Genomic DNA, 22,818 nt, shown 5'->3' with positions numbered 1-22,818 from the left:
TACATTTGCTTTTTGTTGAATTGTGTTTTTTCTGTTTCAGTGATGTTACAGTGCATCTCACCTTTTAACTGCAAGACAGCTGCAATCTCACGTATAGCCCAGTGGGTGTGTCCCAGGTAATAAAGAAATTCCATCATTTAAAACATCCAAGCCAAGAGTAATTGTTTCATATAATGCGATGGAGAAGTGTCTTGGGACTAAAATTACTACTGACCCTGTTTATGTTCATTAAGCAAAAGCATATTTGTTTTGGATGTACATAAAACATGATTCTTTGTCCTAATCTTTTAGATTTTTCACATGAACAAATGTTGTCCTTGGTATTGTTAGTATACTTAGTAAGATGATCGCAGATAATCACAAAAGAATCACCACAGACATTAGCTTCCATTATCAATTAGAAATTCTTTGAAGGAAGAGCTTTGTCTCTTCTCTCTTTTGCGCATTACAAGTAAGTCCTCCTCCTAAAGCAATCAGAGCTCAGTCCACAATAAGGATGTGTGAGGGCATGACTAACAGAACTCCACATGTTCCGCATGCCTCCTCCAGAGCCCCCAGGTGCATGTTTTAGCACCCCACCCGACCCCAACCCCCCTCAAACACTCCCCGAAAAAGCAGCTGATGAAACACCCTCAAAATATTACCTGCAGCATGCATCCTCTTTTTTAAGGATATTTAAATGCATTTCAATACCCTTAATTCATATTCACCTTTCTGTAACCCTTATGGCAGGCCTAAACAGCTGTTGAGGAATTTCAGTGTTTACCTACCGTGGAATGACAAACACACCCTGGGGCTTGCTCTCATGGGCCTGCTTGGGAACAGAGCTATAGGTGCGGGGGTTGTGAGTTTTGAGTTTGTTGAAATCCCAGTGCTCAGGGCATCTGTACTTACCAGATGGCTGCCTCCACTCTCCACTATAGTTTGCTATGTGGTTTGAGATTGTGCTCTCACTGTGCTGCTTTCATTTCTTTTTTGATTCACACAAGACAACTGTGGATATCAACGGTAGATTGAAAGATTGTAAGATGTAAAATGTAAAAAGAATTGAAGATACATCTTAAAATCCAAAAGTGCCTAAAGCAAAAAGTGCAGGTACCAAAGAACAGCCCTTGGCTCATGAATAGTTTATAGCTGTGGTTCCGACACCCCACCCAGAATAAGCCTGCAATCATGGGTGTTGGGGTGAGACGTGGCATAGTGTGGGGGTGGGGTGGGGGTGGAGCAGAGGAAGAGAGGAAACAGGCCTCTGAAGGCTATGCAGAGATGCTAGGAAAAGAACAACTAAAATCCAAACACTTGTAAGTCAACAGTACGATTTGATTAATACTTCTTCAAGTGTTGGTTATGATTTAGACTGTGTTCCACTCATTTAGTAAAATGTCAGTGGACAATCTACACTACCGGTCAAAAGTTTGGGGTCACTTTTCCATTCAACTCCATTATAGATAGAATTCCAGCTGAGATCAGTTGCATTGTTTTTTTTAATTAGGGCAGCAGTTTTCAGATTACATTATGTGCTTACGTAATTGCAAAAGGGTTCTCGCCTGTTGTAGAAAGAAATGGCTGATCTTTAATGCAGTATCTACATTACCCATTATCAGCAACCATTCATCCAATGTTTCAAACGCACACTGTTTACTAATCTGATATCATTTTATAAGGCTAACTGAGAAAACATTGAAGAACCCTTTTGCAATTATTTAAGCCCATAATAAACTGGTGCCCTGATTTAAAAAACAGTGGTAGTGTATGTCCCTTTATAAATCTCCCATTCCAGCTGTGGACTAGCAGGGAGAACTCTTTTATATGAGCATCTTTTCAAATGCTTGTGTCTGCATCTATTCATTCAAAGTATAAGAATTTTTACAGGCAAACTGTATTATTACCCTGAGCTCTAAAGCACTAGGCAGTCCAAATGGGCTTTAGGACCTTGCAGAGAAATTGAAGCGTCTGAGGTCACTCGATCTAGAGGGAGGTCTCTCCCAACTTCACAAGGAATGTTGGATGGTCTCATTTGCATATCCCTCTGCCCAACTTCTAGAAGTTTCCCCTTTGTGGCTATAAAGGTCTGCAGACTGGTCCACTGCTCTACATCTCCACGTTACTGATAAGCAGAGAGAAGCCGTGCGCCGCTGGAACACACCCTGTGTTTGTTTGCAAGGTAGGACAGCAGGAGGCATTGCAAGTTTTTCTCTTTTCCTTCCTGTGGGCGAGTGTTTTGTCCTCAAGTGGAGTAAAAGAGCATTTTTCTGTTGTGTAAAGAGGGTATAGTCAATGCTCAGGGGAAACTGTCTTCTATGGCTTTCTTTGTAACAGATTTGTGCTTATGATTAACTTTTGTATGTGTGCCTTGCACTGTCATGCATGAACCACTTGCTCTAAATGATTCATTTTGCTCTGAGTCATGGAAAAAGAATCTAGGGCATGTTTGTCCATTTCTCTTTTGAGCTATAATAATATGATTTCCACTGAGAAAGGGAATATGAATAACTCAGATACAGTCCAATATGTTGTTTTATGTGTTAAAGATGATTTCTAACGGGTGCACTGCTAGATTTTATCCCTACTCATGCATGTTTTTAACCTCACTGGGCCTTTCATTTCTTACTCTCAGAAAGACTAATGAATCAGACAATCCAGGAGACAAAATGTTATATTTTGCAAATTCACATCATGCATTTTGATGTTTTATTATAGATGAGATAACTATAGATGAGGAAAGAGTTAGGGAGGGGCTTTCCATTTTTCCTTCTATGAGACCTCCTCATCGGGAACATGGATGGAGGTCCACTCTGGCACAGCTGATTGGCCAAAAGTTTGTGCTAGAACTTTTAACCAATAGGAACTGCCTACGTGTCTCTGTCTGAGTGCATGTGTCCATGTGGCATTTTGGGACATGGAATTATAGCCTCTTGGCCCTCTGCATGGGAAGAGGCATCTCACAGGGGGAAAAAAAAACTTACAATGGATTTTAACTACTGCAATACTTTCTGTAGAGATTACCCATACACCTCTTGTCTTTCAGAATGAAAATCGCAAACGTTGACATCACTATGAAAACTTATCAAGGTATCTAAAGATGTTGCATAGCCAAGGAAAACTAAGCTATGCCAGTAAATGCTGCAGCATACTGTGTGATTATGATTATTATTGTCCACCGTGACTCACTGGTGATGTCCCAGTGCAGCAGTCACCCCTCACACCTTGTAACCTCAGGCCACGCTCTCTTCTGCTGATTTCCTCACATGTACAACACTGTTTTTCTTTGGTGTTTGTCTCGGTCTTTAACCTAAGAAGTGTTGTGTTGTGTTTTTTTTTTTTTTTTTTTAACTTAAGCTCCCACATAATTCAATTAGTAACCACCTCACACACTCCTATCAATTACAACTCAGGGATACAGGAGAAAAAAGGCACGCCTGTATGAAATATGTGGGTCGTTAGGGCTCAAACTGATTAAGAGCTGAAGTAAAAGTAGCCTCTTGTCTACCCCAGCTCCTCTGTAGCCCACTGCAGGGGAGATGCTGCTGCTGATGTGGCAGCAATAGAATGTACTAGAAAGCCTCCCTCAGCCAGCCAGGCAGTCGCTCAGCCTGTATGGAGCTCATGTATAGACATGCTCACACTCCAGCTAGACACAGGCACAAAGAAGCTATTACAACTGACTTTGGGCATAACTATTGGTTTCATGTTAGAAGATTGAATTAGATATGCCAGTGTTTCAGGGAGGCTTTTGGGCGTTTCTTTTTAAACTGGGTATTTTATTTTCCATTTGTATTTCATTCTACCCTCTAGACACTTGCAGCTGTTCACAAGCTCAGACAGAATGTGGCTGACAAATGCTGTAGCCTTTCTCCTCCTGGCTCTCGCCACCTCCGCTGAGGAGCCCAAGCTCAGCAGCCATGCCACCACACTGGCAGACAACAGCGCCAACCTGGCCTTCAACCTGTACCACAACATGGCCAAGGAGAAGAACCTGGAGAACATCCTCATCTCCCCTGTGGTGGTGGCCTCCTCTCTGGGCATGGTGGCCCTCGGAGGGAAGTCCAACACCGCCTCTCAGGTGAAGAGCGTGCTGAGCGCCGACCAGCTGAAGGACGAGCACCTCCACAGTGGCCTCTCTGAGCTCCTGTCTGAGGTGAGTGACCCTGCGAAGCGCAACGTCACCTGGAAGATCAGCAACAGGCTGTATGGCCCCAGCTCTGTCACGTTCGCCGACGACTATGTGAAGATGAGCAAGAAGCACTACAACCTCGACCACTCCAAAATCAACTTCCGCGACAAGCGCAGTGCTGTCAATGCCATCAACGAGTGGGCCTCCAAGTCCACTGGCGGCAAACTGCCCGAGGTCACAAAAGATGTGCAGAACACAGATGGAGCCATGCTCATCAATGCCATGTTCTTCAAGCGTGAGTAGCACAGCTTTCTATTCGTTCATCTGACTATGGTCATTCTAATGCATGGTTATTCTGAGTTGGAATTGAATGACAAAAACAATAAGGACGTGTTGTCTCACAACAGCTCATTGGAATGAGAAGTTCCATCACAAGATGGTCGACGACCGTGTCTTTTTGGTGACCCGCTCATATACCGTGTCTGTTCCCATGATGCACCGCACAGGTGAGGATCCTGCCCCCAACTTGATAAACCTTTGTGTTTCCAGGACATGACTGTGATGTGTACTGAATGCATGGCGTGTTCTGCTCCTCCACAGGCCTGTATGACTTCCACGAGGACACAGAGAACAGGCTGTTTGTGCTGAGCATGCCACTGGCCCATAAGAAGTCCACCATGGTCTTCATCATGCCCTACCACGTGGAGCCTCTGGATAGGATTGAGAAGCTGCTGACCCGCAAGCAGCTGGACACCTGGATGAGCAAGATGGAGGAGAAGGCAATTGCCATCTCTCTGCCCAAAGTCAACATAGAGGTCAGCCACAACCTTCAGGTGAGTACATGGTTCTCTCTTCCTTTAAGATGTAGTTGTAGAGCAGAGTTAAAGGATTGGAGTTAGAGATGAGTGGTGTGAATTTTTGCATTTGTTCATATGGATTTCTTATAAACTTTTTTTAGAAACATCTTGGTGAACTGGGCTTGACCGAGGCTGTGGACAAGAGCAAAGCTGACCTGTCCAACATCTCTGGAAAGAAAGACCTCTATCTCTCCAATGTCTTCCATGCTTCCTCTCTGGAGTGGGACACAGAGGGCAACCCTTTCGACCCCAGCATCTTTGGGAATGAGAAGCTCAGGAATCCAAAGCTGTTCTATGCCGACCATCCCTTCATCTTCCTGGTGAAGGACAACAAGACCAACTCCATCCTCTTCATTGGTCGCCTGGTGAAGCCCAAGGGAGATAAATTGCGTGATGAATTATGATGAAATGTAAACACTGTTCTAGATATTTTTTGTGGTTATGTGAGTGAAAACTTTTGAGTGTATTTTATCAGGTATGTCTTTACCTCAAGAGCTCATTCCAGTTAATGATTCTGTGGACAGTCCATCTTAGCCTTTTGATCTGTGAATGCATTGTGATCAAGTCTCCTGTGTGTGTGTAAATCAACCCTTGAATGAAAGGTTCATTGTTTTCACTATTTTCATCTAATGTTCAGCTCATATCCTTTGTCTGAGTCAAACCAATGACAGACAGTATGCTTATATTAAGTATGATCTCTTCTGCCCTCAGTGAGATTCCACAGCAGCAGCTTATTGTGTAGAGTCCTCTCTTGCCTGAATTCTCTGAATTTTGCTGAAGTTTTCTGAATTCTCCTTCTTTCAATACGTTTGTGCCATCTATGTGTGCCTCCTTACATTATCTTTAATGTTTAAAGACAAAGATTTTAGCACATTTGCAAACTAAGGTCCACACTCCAGTTTTTGACCTCCACTCCTTCTCCAAACAAACACATTCCTGCATGTTCTCTGTTGTCTGGCTGCCTGCACTGATTATGTCCTGCTTCCTCTGCACTAGAAACAACATACAGGTTAAATGCTCCACAGTCACAGGGGGCTGTTACTGAATACCATGAGAACACTATGATTGGAATGATGCAACTATGCAAGTTTGTATGACATTTTTACAATAAACATTTTTGAAAATAAAAATCTGGTCTGCTTTTCTGATGGTCAATTTCATTCAAGTAAAACATTTTTTAAAGATACTTTAATACAAACACCTACAAATAAAAGCATAATTGTGCAAATACATAATAATGAGAATAAAAGATAGATAGATATACAATTGTATTTGCCTTATTTTATTATTTTTTAGCTAATGCACTATGTACAGCACATTGGTCAGTGTGAGCTGTGGTTAAATGTGCTCTAAAATAAACTTTACTTACTTACTTACACAGTGGCTGCCTTCTAAGCTTCCCTGCTAGGCCCCCAAAGGAAAAAGATTCAGGTCATTCATTTCCAACTCCAGACTACAATAAAAAGATAAAACTTTGAAAGGTTATTGTGTCTACCAGTCTAAGGAATTTGAATCACCATTCCAATCTCCCTCTTGTCAGAGGGGGAACATTCAGAGACATATTGTGGGAGAAGAGTAGAGAGTTCTTCTACACCTTCAGGGGGCTAGAACTGCATTTTCCTCAGGACCTCCAGGGCTGAAGGTGCCATAACGTTTGGTTGTCAGAATAGACATGGAAGCTCAGCTGGCCTTGAAGAAACAGCGAGCAATCTCTTCAGACTGGGTGTGGAGGCTGCTTAAGAGAGAAGCTGGAGTGCAGGGCTCTCATGGTGGATCAGGAAAGTAGGCCTAAGAGTTTTCCAACCTTCAGTCACTAAGAGGGCTATTGGCTAGTTTTATCACAGCTGGTTTGATATTCAGACTGTGGATTTTTGATAAAGTTTTGACCAAAAATAAAAAAACAAACTAATTAGGTTTGGCACTGTTTAGGTAAGGATATGAAAAGAAAGATGTATGGCAACAAACACACTCACATGCACCAGAGGGTGAATAATAAACACAGGGCACCATAAATCTCTTTGATCCTGTTGCCAGGATTCTTGTTGCCATGGGCACCTCCTTTCAATTGAGGCTTCCTGGTAATCTTCTAATTGATAGTATTGTTAAGCCCCACAGATAGATTCACACCAGAAGGGATAAGGGTGGTTGTAGTGCCACCTGCTGGTCAAATAAAACTAGTAAATCAGAGAGTAATGTTTATTATTAGGGCTGTCAAAATAACTGATTAATTTCGATTAATTAATTTGAGTAAAAATTAGACTGTAAAATGAAGGAGAGAGAAGAAAACGTGCTGCCTGGATTATTGATTGGAACATTTACTTTTAAAAAACGGCCTGATGGTTTTGATAAAAAATAAAGTGTCCTCTGCAATGTCTGCAGCATGGAATTTGCATATCACCGGAGTTCATCAACTCTATAGTCACACATTAATGCAAAGAAATAAGTGTTGACATTGACGGGAGTGTTAATTTATTTTCATTGTGTCCCCTAAGTTATATCTGTGGCCTGAAATTCCTTTTATGTGCAAAAAAAAATTCTTCCCGAAGCCCTTTTGAATTTATTTCCTCAGCATATTAGGTCATTATTTGAACAGTGAAAATAATAATAAGAGTTTTTTAACTTTAATGTCACTAATGCTGATTATTCAATGATATATGAAAAATTTTAAATACTTTAACAGAAACAATTATATATGCGATTAATTTAGATTAATTAATCACAGAGTATGTAATTAATTAGATTATCTTTTTTAATCAATTGACAGCCCTATTTATTATATAGGCCTACTTCGACATCTGTACATATTACTTAATAAATATACAGGCCGAATATATATGCTACCCTTAACATTTTTAACATGTCTTTATGATTAATCTTTAAAAAAAAAAAAAAGCTGCAAATAATAACTATGGCCTTGTCTGAACACAACAGCAATAACGACCAAACCAACCTTCTTTTTTCATATGAACAGATAAGAAACTGTGAGCAAAATTAATTGTTTTTATTTAATGTCATTTGTCTCCTACGGATCAATGTCAGAATAGAAAGACTAAAATACTGCCTACAATTACAATTTCATGAGAGCACTCTTAAGTAAATATCTACTACATATTTCCATTACATTCACTCTCTTTTTTATCTTAAAAATAAATACAATAAATATACAGTGGACCACGGTGAGGTGCCTTCAAGTGCAGCAGAGAATAACATCTCTTAAATATGGGCATGGCCCTAAGAAATCTCTGAGTTTCATTAGTTATCAGTCAAATATTACTCTCCTGACCTGACTTAACAGAACATGAGAGCAAGTCTTATCTATGAGTAACTAATGTAAGGCAATTATACTTTTTGTTGACCCTAGACTGTGTATCAATCAAACATATGCATATAAAATTATATCAATGCTGCCTATGTCAAATAATAACATAACAATTCAGTCGCATGCATAACATTTACTGGCACTACACGGATGTGTATTTTTGTGTACTTCATGTTTAATTAAGCAATGCTATCTTCATTAGGTTTGGGACTGCCTGCCCTAGACTCCCTGACAGTTGCACTAAAAGCACATCCCATTAATGCATGGCACAGCCCTCAGAATAGCAAAGACAGGAAATGCTTGTTAAACCTAACCAGATATCAATGACTCCTCAAAGAATTTACTGTAACATATAATTAAAAAGCAGTTTAAACAATAGTTTTCCTTTCCGTTCCCTTATGATGGTCAACTTAATAGTAAAGGATCAATAGTGGAACAAGAAGTAAATACACCTCCAAATATGAAACCCAAAATAATGAGGTTTCCGTACACTCCAGTGTTGGGCTATCATATGCTGAGCCACGTGGTGGCCAAAAGTAGCAGCTTGCACTGTTTATTAAGGAGGCCGTCAGTGCACTCGCTTCCCCCAGTGACCTGCACGACAACTTTCATTTCATTAGAGCAGTGCCTTTCAGCTGCGCTGGACAGAGGGAGATTAGTTAGACCTGTGGCCAATCCTATTAGAGTGGTCCGTGTAAGCCAGAGTGATCAGGCAGGGTTTATGCGCGCTGTTCTCAGGGCTGGTGGCCATACAGGTTCCTGCCGTCTCTCTGCTTCTACATCCAGTGGGCCGGTAGTTTGTGTTGTTCTTTCAGCTTCTGCTCTTTTTCCCTCTTGTCTTGAGCTCGTAAAATCATTTCTGTCCTGTCCTATCCTCAGACCTTGGGCTTGTCCACTTGTCTGTTGGCCTTGCGGAATAAGTTCTTGATCTCTTCTGTCACCATGTCTTGCCAGTTGTCTCTGTAGGACACCAAGTTAGAAATGTTTTTACACAGATATAGATTCACAGATATAGATTCACAGATATAGATTCACAGATATAGATTCACAGTTTCACACATTTCCTTAGCTATGCTCTATGGAAAATGGATTTCAAACTCAAGTTGGATGTGAAACATGGTGTTGTGTAAAAAAGACCATTATTATACAATGCAAGATTTAAAAAGCAGCAAAAACATAGAAAACAATCAAATACAAAAAGCACAAATAATACCACATTAAAAGCCGCATAAATACCACATAAATATTTTGCCGCATACGTCACATAACTGCTATCACCAGCTAACACATCACAACATTGCATGCAAGGCACTACCTCCTTGCTTTTGATTTTGAGACTCTGCTAGTCTTTTTTCTGCTTTCCTTTTCTTGTATGCAGCAATGTCCTCAGGGTTCAGACCATGATTATTTTCCCTGAGATGGAAATGGTGAAGTTGCACATGGTGCATGCAAACAGAGTTACATGACACACCGACACACAGGTTTCATTAGAACGCACAAGGTGGATCATTTTCAGTTGAAACACTTTAAATGGCTGTAGACATTATTTTTCACTCAACACTTTGAATGAATGGAAAAATACTGTTACAGCCCTGTGTTAACATGGGCATTTTGGACACTACGAGTCTGTGTGTATTCTCTTACCCTGGTTTGATCTCGGGTGGCTTTGGCAGAGGCTTTGTAAAGCTAGACTGGCCCACAAGCCAGTATGTCTCCTCAATACCTTTACCCTGCAGTGGAGTAAAAACACTTGGTTATCTTTGGCAGGGTCGATCCTAGTCAGAGAAGTCATGCAGAGCACAGCGAGAGCATCTCTGTACCTTCAGTTCAGTCTTCCCCCTGACTTCAATCTTATAGCCCTGATTCAAGGAGCGCAGGATCTTCACAGTGCTCTGGTTCACATGAATTCTATAAGCTGAAGAGAGACAGCATAAAGCACCTCAGCTTTTGGAAGTACAACAGATGTCCAGCAGATACAACAGGTAGATCATAGAAATGGACAACACAACAAAGCCAAATGTGCTTACGCAGTCCTGTGGATTCCATTCGGGAGGCAGTGTTGACCGTGTCTCCAAAGAGACAGTATCGAGGCATGGTCAGACCCACCACCCCAGCAACACAAGGGCCTGCACACAGAGCACACATGAGGGCACAGCGTCACATCCCCCCCAAGTGCTACTGAATTGAACATCAAATGCATTCAGTGGACAAATCAACAAAATAGACAAATGCAGCAAACAAAACTGGTCTTAATCTAAAATCGCTAATCCATACTAAATCACCTGGAACTGAACTGATTGCAAGTAATGTGCATTAACGGCTGCACTGCCCACCTGAGTGGATGCCAATGCGTATCCTGACAGGCACCTCTGGCATGTGTCTCATCTTAAAGGTGCCCACTGCGCTTAGGATGTTCAGGGACATGTTGGCGACCTCTTCTGCATGCTTGTTGCCATTTCGCTTGGGAAGACCTGATGCTACCATGTAGGCATCACCAATGGTTTCCACCTACAGGAACAAAAAACACACGTGACTTTGTATCTTTAGCGGCAGGGAGGTATACAGAGCCCCTCTGTTTCTCTTTGTCATTTGCTATTTCATTCTGCTTGTCTGTGATTTCCGGTCTTCTCTATTGTAACCTCTATTGTAAGTCTATGTTAATAGCTCAGATCGTCTAGCGCACCCAACTGAACACAACATGGAAGTGTATCAGAATGAAGCAATCTACCTCCATCTGCCTGCCTCAGCGCCTTGCAGACTAACCTTGTACACATCATGGTTGCTCAGCACAGCATCAAAGAGTGAGTAGAGGTCATTTAATAGGTCCACCACTTCAATGGGATCACTGAGAGAGGAGATGGTGGTGAAGCCCACAATGTCACTGAAGTAGATGGTCACCTGGTCAAAGTACTCTGGCTCCACAGTTGCACCTGTCTTTAGTGCCTCTGCCACGGAACTAAAGAAGGGAAATAACATCTTGGTTTCATGCTTTCAAGACATACAGTATAATTATAAAGACATGCTTTTGCATGTGCAGCCTTGAGTAGACCAAGCAGTTTCATCGTTTACAGCAAGTTTACCGCTTCATCATTCAAGATAAAGACAATAGAAAGCAAAAAATAACGGAGGTGAAAGAATTACCAAAAGGCCACATGGGAAAGGCGAGTTGCCATTTTCAAAAGACATACAGTATAACCATATTAAAAACGATTTTTTTATGTGTCCATTCACAATGTTAAACTGGCTGTGTATAATCCTTGACTGCTCCAAAAAGTGATTACAGAGCAGACCTAATCCATTGGTTAGCTCAGGCCTCAGGTGAGGTAAGCAATGACTCACGGTGGCAGCATCTCGGAGAGGAGCTTCTCTGTCCTCTGTTTCTCCACCTCCAGCTCCTCCGTTCTCTCCCGGATCAGCTCCTCCAGGTTGGAAGAGTACTGCTCCAGCATGCGCAGCATGGAGTCAATGATGTTGGTCTTCTTGCCCTTGTTGATGAGCTTGAACTGAACACAAATGATAGCGGGTTGTTAAAGTTCAGACAGTTGAACAGTACAATTCTTTGATTCATTGTGCTCTGATTCATAAGGGCTCATCATTTTCACTGTGTAAGCCTACTGGTGTACGTTCAAATCTGTGTAGAAGATGAAAAAAGAAAATATCCGCTATTTTTGTGATCGCAAATCCCAAACAGAATACACAAAAGGAGACCACAAAAGGACAATTCTGTAGAAACTGACTTCCAGACCACCCACTTATTTCTTTGATATGTGTGCCCCCCCCCACGGTAAGATTTTGCTAGACCACGAGAGATTGGTGTCTTGCTGCTGACGTTATTACATATAAGTCCCATGCTGGAAAATGGGAGTATGATAAGCACCAGACAGGAAGCCCTCCAACTTTTCAATACTCTGGTTTCCCTGCGAGGTAAGGTGGACCGCTTACCTGGTCAAAGATCTCATCAAAGGTGGGTCGGCGCTCGGGGTGCTCGCTCCAGCACTGCTTCATGAGCTGGATGCACTCCAGTGGAGCCTGGTCGGGGGCCACCGTGGGCCTGCACATGGGGGGAGGCTTCCGCACCTTACGGATGATCTCTGCGGGGGGGGGGGGGGGCACAAGAAAAGGCCCATGGCTGCTTGCAGTGATATATTGCATTGACAAATAATGCATGTGAGACCGCAGGTTTAGACACAGAAGTCATGGAGAGTTCATATCTACATCACTTGTACACATCTATAAAATGTGACAGCGCCAGTACTTATGTCAACCCCACAGAGTTTCATCAGTCCATGCTGACACAGCCATGGCAACACATCACGTTTTCATCATCATGTCTTGTATGAGATCTCAATCTGTGACAAATCTATCATACCCACCTCTTGACTGGACTGAAACTGAATAAGACTCATGGTCACACCTGCACACACTAATATCGCAATGACCTACCTTCTGCAGACAATCCCAGCATGCAATACGGAGCTCCTCGTACCACCACCTCTTGAAGGATGATGGCAAAACTGTAAACATCCCCTTTGCAAGTCCCTTTTCGTGAATGTTCTAAATCTCTGAGGAGTTCAGGGGCTGTCCAAAACAATTCTTTGGAAAGGACAATTATGTGAATATCAAATCAATTAACCTTACTCATTTTTAGTTTGTGTGTGTGTGTGTGTGTGTGTGTGTGTGTGTGTGTGTGTGTGTGTGTGTGTGTGTGTGTGTGTGTGTGTGTGTGTGTGTGTTCGTGTGTGTGTGTGTGTGTGTGTGTGTGTGTGTGTGTGTGTGTGTGTGTGTGTGTGTGTGTGGGTGTGTGTGTGCATGCATGTGCATGTGAATATATCTGTGAATTTTACCTGCTGCTGGAGGGATCTCTTTGGGGGCTTTCTGGTTGTCTAGAAGCTCATTGTAACCATAGTCTGTTATCTTTAGGACAAAGCGGCCATCAACCACACAGTTTTTAGACTTTAGCCTCCCATGTGGAAAGTCTCTGTGATGAAGGTATTTAATGCCCTAAGAGAATACAAGCATGTCATGGATTTATATCTCTGTGTACTGAACATATCCTATGGGCCTATGGGTCTTACTTTCAGGATGCTACATTCACTCCACCAGAGCCGGACAGTAACGGAGTACATTTACTTGAGTACAGTACTTGACTACAATTCTGAGGAATCTGTACTTTACTCGAGTATCATTTTTGGGGAGTATTCATGACTTTACTCAAGTACATTTGAGAGGCCAATATTGTACTCTTTACTCCACTACATTTCTATCCATAACCGTGAGTACCTGTTACTTCTAAAAAATAAAGGAAAAAACAAAAAATCTCGGAAACCCTTAATTTGTTGTTTCCCTCATAAACGTGATTGGATTGTGCAGGCACCACTGATTGGGACAGTCTATCAGCAATCACCTTCAGCTTTCCACCAAAGTCAACTCCATGGTCAGATTTAGATTAGAGACGAAACCATGGACGAAACAATGGATGAAGACGCAGCAGGTCCATCCTGGGAATGTGCCAACCTGTGGCCCCACCTCGCCACCTCGCAGACTATTTACATTTTCTGGTTAATGTTAATGATAGTTTTTCGCTTCAAGTGTTTCAATTACAAAATAGTATTTTGTATTTGAAATACGTATTTTTTAAATACATGTATTAGAAATACTGCCCATCCCTGGCAACATGGTAAAAAATGAAAATGACTTGATTTTACTTTCAATTCCTTTTACATTCTCCAAGGTATTAACATTAACATTTTTCATAACTCCATGTAGGACGTTTCTGTACATAAATGTAAGCACTGGGGCAGTAGTAATGCAATATTTAGAAAATGTAGGCTACTCTTGTACTCTTGATACTCAAGTACTTTTAAAAACAAGTACTTCAGTACTTTTACTTAAGTAGACATCTGACTGTTGTACTTTTACTTGTACTTGAGTAAAATTTAGCAAAGGGTATCTGTACTTTTACTCAAGTAATGAAGCTGTGTACTCTGTCTGCCTCTGCACTCCACCTCACCTTTATGAGATCTAGCAACAGTGAAGACTTGAACATCCAGTCCAGCTTGACATCATCATTCCTTAAAAGGTCATGTAGGCTTCCACGAGAGCAGTGCTCTGTCACAATGGCAAACATGTCACAGTCTATGAAGAAGCCCAGGAATGGGTTGACATTCTCATTTCTTAGGTCCTTCATCTAGAAAACAAAACACATAGTAGTCAAGAACTTGGTGAGGTGTTTTCTCAGCAAGAGGCAGATTAGAACAGCTTGTATGCTAGAGTTGGTATTGAAGAATTTACTTTTGTGAAGATCTTGGTTGAACTCTGTTTCACTTCTTTAAAATGCCCATCTTTAAACTTCTTCATCCACACCCAGTCACCCTATGATTGAGAGAGATGTGTTGAGATAATGAATCTTTCAACAGCTAACAGGAGTGATGCCAAAACATACTACGTCAATGGAATGTTCTACATACCTCATAGACGGCTACGTTTGATGTCTCATGTGTAACTGTTCCCACGCTATTTTCAGACTGAAATGGGTCAGCTGACTTTGTACTCTTGTCATCAATAACACTCTTTGAGTCAGTGAGATCTTCTAAAGTGATTTTCTGCAGGGGCAAGAGTTGTCATTCAAGACCAAGTTGACCAAGACCAAGGCGCCATTCACAGAGACAAGAATAATAACACAATGTAGTTCTAGTCTTAAAATAGTGATAATAAAAAATCTCTCTTGAACTCATTTTGATGCTATACTGACATATAGTACAGAGAATGGAGTCTCTGACAGTGCAGCTGGTATTGCACTATGTAACATTGCAGTTGTAGGTAGGAGCATGACCCTTGACCTTTGACTCATGACCCTATCTAGTATGGTGAAAATTGACTAAATTGACTCCTACATAGTGTTACTTTAAAGGCCAATGGGAAAGACCTGCCTGCTTGCTTAGCTGAGGGTCGATGAAAGTTAGGTCCTCCAGGGTTAACAAGATCCTGTTGGGCCCTTTCACCAGCTGGATCTGCTGTATCCTCCACCTGCAAAGAACAGACAGCTTTTTCACTTGCTTAAATTCATCTTTTAAATGATAGAAAAACGATAGAGCTAAACGATAGAAATAGCAAAAATGGTAAACAAATAACCTTATGACAAGTGTTATGCCGAGGGCTCCCAGTGCCAGTACCAAAATGACAACAAGCACAATGATAACATAGATGATCTCCACACCTATAGGACAAGAAACACGCATTTAGCAACATTTGTATTCATGCATGCATGAAAAATTGTTTTCATGATTGTTTATTTGTTGATAATATGATTGCTGATGTCTTCATTTGTCTACTGTGTTTTCACGTGTTATACCTCCAGTGCAGACTGCCTCTGGGTCAAACCAGCAGCTCGAGTCCGATGAGGGAGGAGATCCTCCAGGGAAGTGGATGGACTTTCCAGCAAAGCGCAGCGTGCCTGTGCTGAGCTCCACCAGGTAGCACCTGTACAACTTACTCCCCCAGCCATCAGTGTCTAAAATCACATAGTTGGTCTGGCTCTCTCCTTGGCTGTCTATTCGTATGTTCTGGTTGAAGCCTTGGAAAGTCATGTTGCGAGTGAAGTACGCCAGGTTGGAGCCACTGAGCCACTGGCCCGCCCTCCTGGAGTTGTGTATGGCTTTGGCAATAAGGTACAGACCGTTGTAGATCGTTCCAAATAGAGGTGATACCTGCAACACAGTGCAATCGTTGAGTGTGTATGGAGGTAAGAAATGAAAGTGCTCCTCACAATATGTGTGACTGTGATGGAAATATGCTTATAGTAGGGCAGCGATTATAAGCAGGATGGAGTATGGCATTACATAGTGCTTGTATTAGTACTGCAATGTGGTTGTATGGTTGCCCTTCAAATGCTTATCATTTATTTGCAATGAACTTGTATTTCACCTGCTCTGGCTCATGGGAGATAGTGAGCTCGCCAGATCTCTTCGCCATGTTGAACGCCTCACTGAAGGACATCAGGTCTGAGTCCACAGTTATGGTCAGCACAGCATCGTAGGCCTGTTGAAGCCTGGTGTCATTTTGCAAAGTGACGTAGGAGATGTTGGTATAGGGCAGGCTGTAGAGGAGGGCGTCATAAGGCACAAAGACATACTTCCCGCGGGTAAAGCCCATGTCATGGGCCTTCAGCAGGAAAGCTCTCTGCTTCGCCCCACCCAGCAGGACCGAATGCATGCACATTATGATGACTGCAGAATTAACAAGGCAAACAGTGATTAGGGCAGTGAGTCATTAATCAGTGCAGAGGGTGAGTAATCAGCGCACAGGCAAAATTTGCATAGATTGTAGAGTTTACTCTGCACAGGTAGTGATAGTAAAGGCCAGGTTAGGGCCACGGTTAGCACAGATCAGTACAGATAGACAGGAAAGCAAGGAGGCTCTAAGATAACGGCAAGTTCCACTTACTGCCTGTAAGCATGTAAGGTGAGGGGTGTGTGACTGTAAACTATGTCAGAGTAATGTCTGCAAATATGTGACTTTAAACTGTATTTACTGTGCTTTTATTGGGATGTCTGGTAATGTCTATTTTGTGCAGCAGTTCCCTTAATCCCAATCCTTAAAACCAATCCAGGCAATAAAGACACCTTAACCTTCCTTCACTTTAGTGTTGTGTTTGCTTCAATGACCAGCACAGTCAGTAGCTCCGTGGGCAGAAAGGCAGAATGCTATCTATGGTGTTATTGTGATGATATAATCAGCCCAATCATATTAGAATAAATCTGGTCAACTTTCACTGGTTGACTGCCAACATCTGTTACTCTGCTCAAGGCATGCAAGCAGATTATCAAGTAATTCAACCTAATGGAAGGGTTAAGGTTGCTCTAACAGTGTCTTTCAGTCCAACTTTCCATCCACCTCAGATCTTGTGTAATATTGTTCACCTCTGGCTTTCTAGTACAAAATAACATAGCAGAATGGATTGGTTTGGTTACATCTTGCATATCAACTTTGGTGTGTACAAGTGTAATAGGCAGTTGGCTAGGACACACTATATTTAATGTACTGGATAACTAATTCTCTGCTCTCCAAAGATGTTTTCACGAGAGAATTGGTAGGCCAACAAATAGACAATCAAAGCACTTACCTTTTATTTCCCCTGCCTTCTGAATATCCCGTAGAGTGTTCTCCAGCTCGGTTTCATTGCTCCCCACGGACGCCACTATGCCAACGGGGAGCCCCTGACTCCTCAGAGAATTAGCCACCTTACCAGCCGTGTCTATCCATATATCCTCATCGGAGGACACTATGCCAATATTGGCCCACCTGAAATACTTTAGCACTGTAAAAAGCACTCGCGTTGGAGACGGTAAAGTCCTTGCAAATGTTGGATACCCTTGGATCCTGTCCAATTCATAATTAATGCAAGCCCACGAGAAAATGGCCTTGTTCCAGTTCTTAGCCAAAAGTGAAGCAGCGTTGCAGTAACCAGGATTGGCAGGTCCCACGAAAGCGTCGACGAGTTGCTCGTAGTTCACAAATGTTGTCAGTGCTTTTGACGTTTCGCAGGGCTCTTGAAGAACCATAAAATCCATTTTACATCCCAGATCCAAGCTAAAATCGTCATTTATCCTGCCCACGGCCAATTTGGCTGCAACCGCGGGCAGCGATTTGGAGTGCACTGGGTCACAATTCCAAGGCCCAAGAACTCCCACTTTGAAAATTAAACACTGGACACAACATGGAAACGTCAGAAATCCTAGCAGTATCCATAGTGAGAAGTTGTAAAATGGTATTGTCCCAAGGCTGTATTTACTTCTCAAAATTGGACAACAGGGATGGCTTGACAGCTCCCATAATACATTCCCGAAATGGAGTGGTAACTGGTGCATTGTTTCTTTTGGGTATCCGTACTGGTAAACCTTGCTGTTACATACAAGTCTTGGAAGTCTGTGAAATTAATTTGTTTGATAATTAGGTCTACTTTGTTGACCACAGACACTGATTGCATAATTAGTTATTGCCATTGAATTAGGGAACATTGATTTTGACACTGACAAGTAATTTCATGCCTTAAGGTAAATCAAATATTATACTGAATGACACAAATAATATTTGGGCCTTCAAATAAATTAAGCATATTGTTACTTACCGTGGTATTCATTGCTCACCCTTACTCTGACATCCAAATCGGTAATGTGAATCTCACTATACTTCACTTGAACATGTTTTCTTCAAACTTTGCCTCTTGTACCACTTTAAACATCCCAAATGACAGAAGTTAAAATTTAAGTGTAAACCGAGATTAGGTAAAACGTCGTTGCTCTGCTTGAAGATGGCACACCATAACTGATCATCGTCCTTGCGCTTCCAATTGGATGACAGTGCGCACGGGTTCCTTTGCGTCTACAACAATAAGATACAACTTCAGCACCCTGGAGAGTTACAAGTGGCTTCCATTATCAGTACTTGTGTCGCCTGTTCACACGCCGTCCAGACTATGTTGATGGTGACAACTAAATGTATAATTTATCTAAAGTCTACCTGTTTGCAGACACAACCTGTTTATTACCTTGATTCCACTGTACCGTCGCACATCACCGCATCAGGTGGAATACCAATATAAAATACACATTTTAGATAAATGTAACAATCATCTATGTTATCATTCTGGTAAAACATTGAGTAGAAAGTCTATTAACAGTTCAATGTCCTTTATGTCCATACAAAGCCCTCTCAAAGTGACCTGTAGGTGAAACGCAATTGCAACGCTGGGATCTAATCCATATTTGGTAAGGTGCGATGTAAGAGGATTGTGGTCATGCGTCCATACTTCTGAGGCAATGTATGCCTTCATACACCATGTTCACGGAGACATCTTTTTTGTCAAGACGTTTGAATAGCCTACTCATCTGCCATGCATGATTTATGTAGCTGGAATCAAGAGAAGATCCAACATCTTCCTATTATCAAACCTAACTCAGTGACAGTTCAACTTTGGGGTAGCAGGTTAAAATAATGCTATAGGCTAAAACATAGTTGTGTTACTTGTGTAGACTATGATAAGCCATGGTTATGCCCTGTGTTATTAAAATAAGCTTTGTCATGGAGATAGCTTTGTCCCTAAATAAGAACTACACGCAGTAATTGGACAAATGTGTTGGCGTGACGATGACAGGCACCAATGTTCAATTGAATCTGCAAACAGGTGTGGTGGGAATAATTAAAGATAACGAGGGGGTTCTCCCTTGGAGTATATTCCCGGAGCCCGTGTGCGTTAGATAAACATTTTGTTTTGCATGCTACAAGGGATTCCCATTACTTATTAAAAATATTTTTGGCATATCCGATCAAATTAAATGACACTACAAAGGCAAACTGTATCGCGACAGAATAGTGTAGAATTGTCAGATAATCTATGCGTTCGCATTGTAAGATTATTGGGGCCCATAATAAATCAGATACAAAGAATGATAGGATATAACAGTTACAGTCATGTTGGCCAGTTGTAGGATATACCATATTTCCTTTACATGTATTTATCCATTTGACTCGTAGACTGGCAGCAAAATGTCGATACGTGCTGATATTCCGCTATAAAAATCATTATAATTAGTAACATTACAGTCTAAAGGTTTTTTTACTCTATATTTTTCTTCCTTTAATGTATTCTACTGCATGCTTGTACATCCGCGATGACCCATATCCCATAAGCCTATGAGCCTCTTAAATGTTACACCTTGACACCCCTGTCCTGTGCCCAGAATAGTGGATGAGAAATGCAGGCTCAGCATAGATAGATATACCTGGGGAAATCACAAGGGACTGTGAGGGACTGAAGCCTCGAAACCATATCAGGGCAAAAAAGAAGAGACCATAAAGTGAGCTACTTTGAAAAATGGAGGGCACTTTTTCTTTCTGATTTTCCTTCACATTGTAGGATAAGTTTGCCCTTTCATAATGGTTTGTCACACACCGTCCGTGACAGTGAGAGGATGTCCAAAACCCAGATAAGCTCTGTCGATAGTTAAAAATGACATATGATATCATTATTAAATTAAAATTATTATTTCTTTATTTGATCAGGAACACTTGGCTGTTCCCTTTTCCGCCACTAGATGGTGAAGTAACCCATGACATCACATCAGGAAATCAGAGTCTAGTTAGTCACGAAAATGTCATTCTGACATCCTCAATGGTTTTGAAGATGTCAGTAACTGAAAATGCTACAGCAAACTTTGCACAGTGAAAGAGAGAACATTCGTGTTAGGGTAGAAATTGCTATGTATTTGTTAACTCAAACTTAAATTTGGATTATGAGTATACAATAATAATTTGAACAACAACAAAACAAAATGAGTCATAGGGGAAAATGTTCAAATATGTTCAAATATGGGGATGGGTGTGTGTGTTTGTGAGAGAGAAAGAGAAAGTGAAAGCTGAGCTGCTCTTCCCTGAGAAAATGTGGTAAGTTTTAAACGCACAGAGATGGTAATCTGCCTTTATTATTCTTAATGTCATGAATATGGTCATTTCTCATATCTTGGCTGGACAGGTGCAAGGCTTATCTCTGGGTGGGCAATGCCCAGCCTAGCCCATCCTTAGACACACCCTTGGTATAAAGTAGTGTTGTGTCCTTCCCAGTCCATTCTGTTGTATGGCTAATAACTTTTGGGCTGTGCCATTTAGGGAAAACTGATTCAACCCCCTAAACTATGTATTCTCTGAAAGCATATACCCTCAAGATGTGAACTAATGTGGATTTTGATATTATTATTAATAATAATAATCAAAAATGAACAATAAAAGCTGGTCGCAAGCTGGTCGTTTTAGCTGGTATTACTGGTCTTCCATTGCTGGTTTAACTGGCCATGCCAGCTTATGTTGGTCATTCTAGCAAACCGTTTGACCATTTTACACCAACAATGTGAAGCTTGGCATGCTGGTCACATGACCATCTTACACCAGTTGTATCCCACATGACAAGCTGGTCACACCAACATGACCGTCTTCCTCAGACCAGCTAAAACCAGCTACCAGCATGATGAACTGGTTTATAGCTGTTTTTTCAGCAGGGAACACATCACTGTAGTAGTGGAGACAGTCTCCAATAGGGGGGATAGTACATCCTTTAGTTGGGTGGATGCAGACATTTCCCACCCTCCTCATGACTTTGCTGCCCATGCATATACTGTACATTGGGTATAGGTCAATCAGATGTATGGCTACCTGTATATTGAGTGCTCTGCTAGGCTTCAGCTGTGAGTCCCAGATGTCCATGATGCATTTTTGTGTTATAGACACATATTGCTATCAGAAAATAACAATATAGTTGAGTGCCCTCAGTTGGCACCAATCGGCCCAAATGGGCCTCTAGCTTATAGACTAATACAATTGTTTTCATTTCCCCTGGTTTAAAAGAGGGCCTTGAAGTAAAAGGCTAAACCTGTTGAGATTGTTATACAGAAAATATAGTTTGCTTTATTAATTTACTTGTCTTGAGACAACGTTGTAATGCAAACATTATGTAATCACTATACTGCATCAATTGTCATTTGTTTGATGCTGCCTACTATAGCCTCATATAACTTTGAAAGAATTAGACCTCTACCTTTGACCCCGTGGGCTTTAGAACCTAATCTGTGCATGTAGGCTTTATTCAACGTATTAGGTTTCATGAAGATCCTTCAATCTGGTTGTGAGATATCACGGCAACACTATAGTTTCGAGTATGACCTCATGTGACCTTGACCTTTGACCTCAATACCTGAATACCTAATCAGTTCATCAAGCCCTTATAAATGAGTAAGTATACCAAATTTGATAAAGATCCTCTTACCTGCTTGGGAGATATTGCCTAATATCATGATGATATAATGACATATCATTTTAACCCAAAATCCATTGTATTGTGGCCCAAAAGAAAGCCCTCATTTTTTCCCGGTAAGGATTGGTATTGTAGGCACCTGAAATTCTTAATCTACATAAAATGGCGGTTCAAATGATACCAAATATGCTTTCGGTCTATTTACTGCCACCTTCAACCCTAATTCGCTCAGACTATAACTGCATTACTGCATGTGAGTTGTTATCATGGTAAGTTCAGAAGCATATTCACTAATTTGACATCAACTGAAATTTGAAAAGAAGGTTTTTGACACTGACAGTTTTCCCAAACGACCGAATGTTAGAAAGGGTCCATATGTTGCAGCCACAGTTGTTTTGACAAAGCATACATGGTGGACAAACGCTTATGAAATTCAGTGCTATAAGAACAGTCAATCACTGTAATTAGTCTTGGTCGCATTGTGTGGACAACCAAAGTCCAGCACAAACACCATTTAATCTTATAATGCTACATTCCAGAAACAAAAGTTTTTATTGTGGACTTTTTTGGTATGCTTGAAGCATGTGCTTTCTCTGTAGACAATTCCAGCTAGGCATTTCAACGACAATGGAATACATTGCGAATTCATTTATGACAAATATTACAATATATTGCAAATTATTTTCACAAATCTTGGACAAAGTTGTTTTGATATTCTTATCCTGCC

The 22,818-nt window shown here is 41.3% G+C and overlaps 2 protein-coding genes across 3 annotated transcripts; one reads left to right on the top strand and one right to left on the bottom strand.

Annotated features, from left to right (window-relative positions):
• The first annotated feature begins 2,056 nt into the window (after positions 1-2,056).
• Positions 2,057-6,101, top strand: serpinh1b (serpin peptidase inhibitor, clade H (heat shock protein 47), member 1b). 2 transcript variants are annotated; one of them, XM_076281871.1, is made up of 6 exons: positions 2,065-2,164; positions 3,029-3,072; positions 3,796-4,409; positions 4,522-4,620; positions 4,715-4,947; positions 5,073-6,101. In XM_076281871.1, the coding sequence occupies exons 3-6, from the start codon at positions 3,827-3,829 to the stop codon at positions 5,373-5,375; spliced, it is 1,218 nt and encodes a 405-aa protein (XP_076137986.1). In that variant the 5' UTR covers positions 2,065-2,164; positions 3,029-3,072; positions 3,796-3,826; the 3' UTR covers positions 5,376-6,101. The 2 variants fall into 2 exon arrangements, with proteins under 2 accessions (XP_076137987.1, XP_076137986.1); XM_076281872.1 differs by lacking the exon at positions 3,029-3,072 and having other exon boundaries at positions 2,057-2,164.
• Positions 6,102-9,165: 3,064 nt separating this feature from the next.
• Positions 9,166-18,156, bottom strand: gucy2f (guanylate cyclase 2F, retinal). The gene is made up of 18 exons (XM_076281451.1): positions 17,412-18,156; positions 16,214-16,515; positions 15,642-15,996; positions 15,422-15,506; positions 15,220-15,316; positions 14,758-14,892; positions 14,582-14,662; positions 14,301-14,477; positions 13,135-13,291; positions 12,734-12,883; positions 12,233-12,381; positions 11,630-11,793; positions 11,054-11,246; positions 10,624-10,798; positions 10,318-10,416; positions 10,111-10,205; positions 9,935-10,020; positions 9,166-9,250 (listed from the first exon to the last, which is right to left on the bottom strand). The coding sequence occupies exons 1-18, from the start codon at positions 18,154-18,156 to the stop codon at positions 9,166-9,168; spliced, it is 3,330 nt and encodes a 1,109-aa protein (XP_076137566.1).
• Between the last annotated feature and the right edge of the window lie 4,662 nt (positions 18,157-22,818).

Source organism: Alosa pseudoharengus, unplaced genomic scaffold (assembly GCF_046254945.1).
Source record: "Alosa pseudoharengus isolate Yale_2024_CS ecotype anadromous, Long Island Sound unplaced genomic scaffold, YU_APseudo_1.1 YU_APseudo_1.1_scf_13, whole genome shotgun sequence".
Taxonomy (NCBI): Eukaryota; Metazoa; Chordata; class Actinopteri; order Clupeiformes; family Clupeidae; genus Alosa; species Alosa pseudoharengus.
The sequence above is the reverse complement of the archived record's forward strand: the minus strand, read 5'-3'. Positions and strand labels throughout refer to the sequence as shown.

Bases quoted from the DNA above. Each gene is read 5' to 3' on its own strand.
- serpinh1b (XM_076281872.1), top strand. From the start codon at position 3,827: ATGTGGCTGACAAATGCTGTAGCCTTTCTCCTCCTGGCTCTCGCCACC. The intron at 4,621-4,714 runs GTGAGGATCCTG...GCTCCTCCACAG, and splicing joins TCCCATGATGCACCGCACAG to GCCTGTATGACTTCCACGAG. The intron at 4,948-5,072 runs GTGAGTACATGG...AACTTTTTTTAG, and splicing joins AGGTCAGCCACAACCTTCAG to AAACATCTTGGTGAACTGGG.
- gucy2f (XM_076281451.1), bottom strand. From the start codon at position 18,156: ATGCACCAGTTACCACTCCATTTCGGGAATGTATTATGGGAGCTGTCA. The intron at 15,317-15,421 runs GTTATTTGTTTA...TGTTCTTTGCAG, and splicing joins GGCATAACACTTGTCATAAG to GTGGAGGATACAGCAGATCC. The intron at 14,663-14,757 runs GTATGTAGAACA...TCTCAATCATAG, and splicing joins CAAACGTAGCCGTCTATGAG to GGTGACTGGGTGTGGATGAA.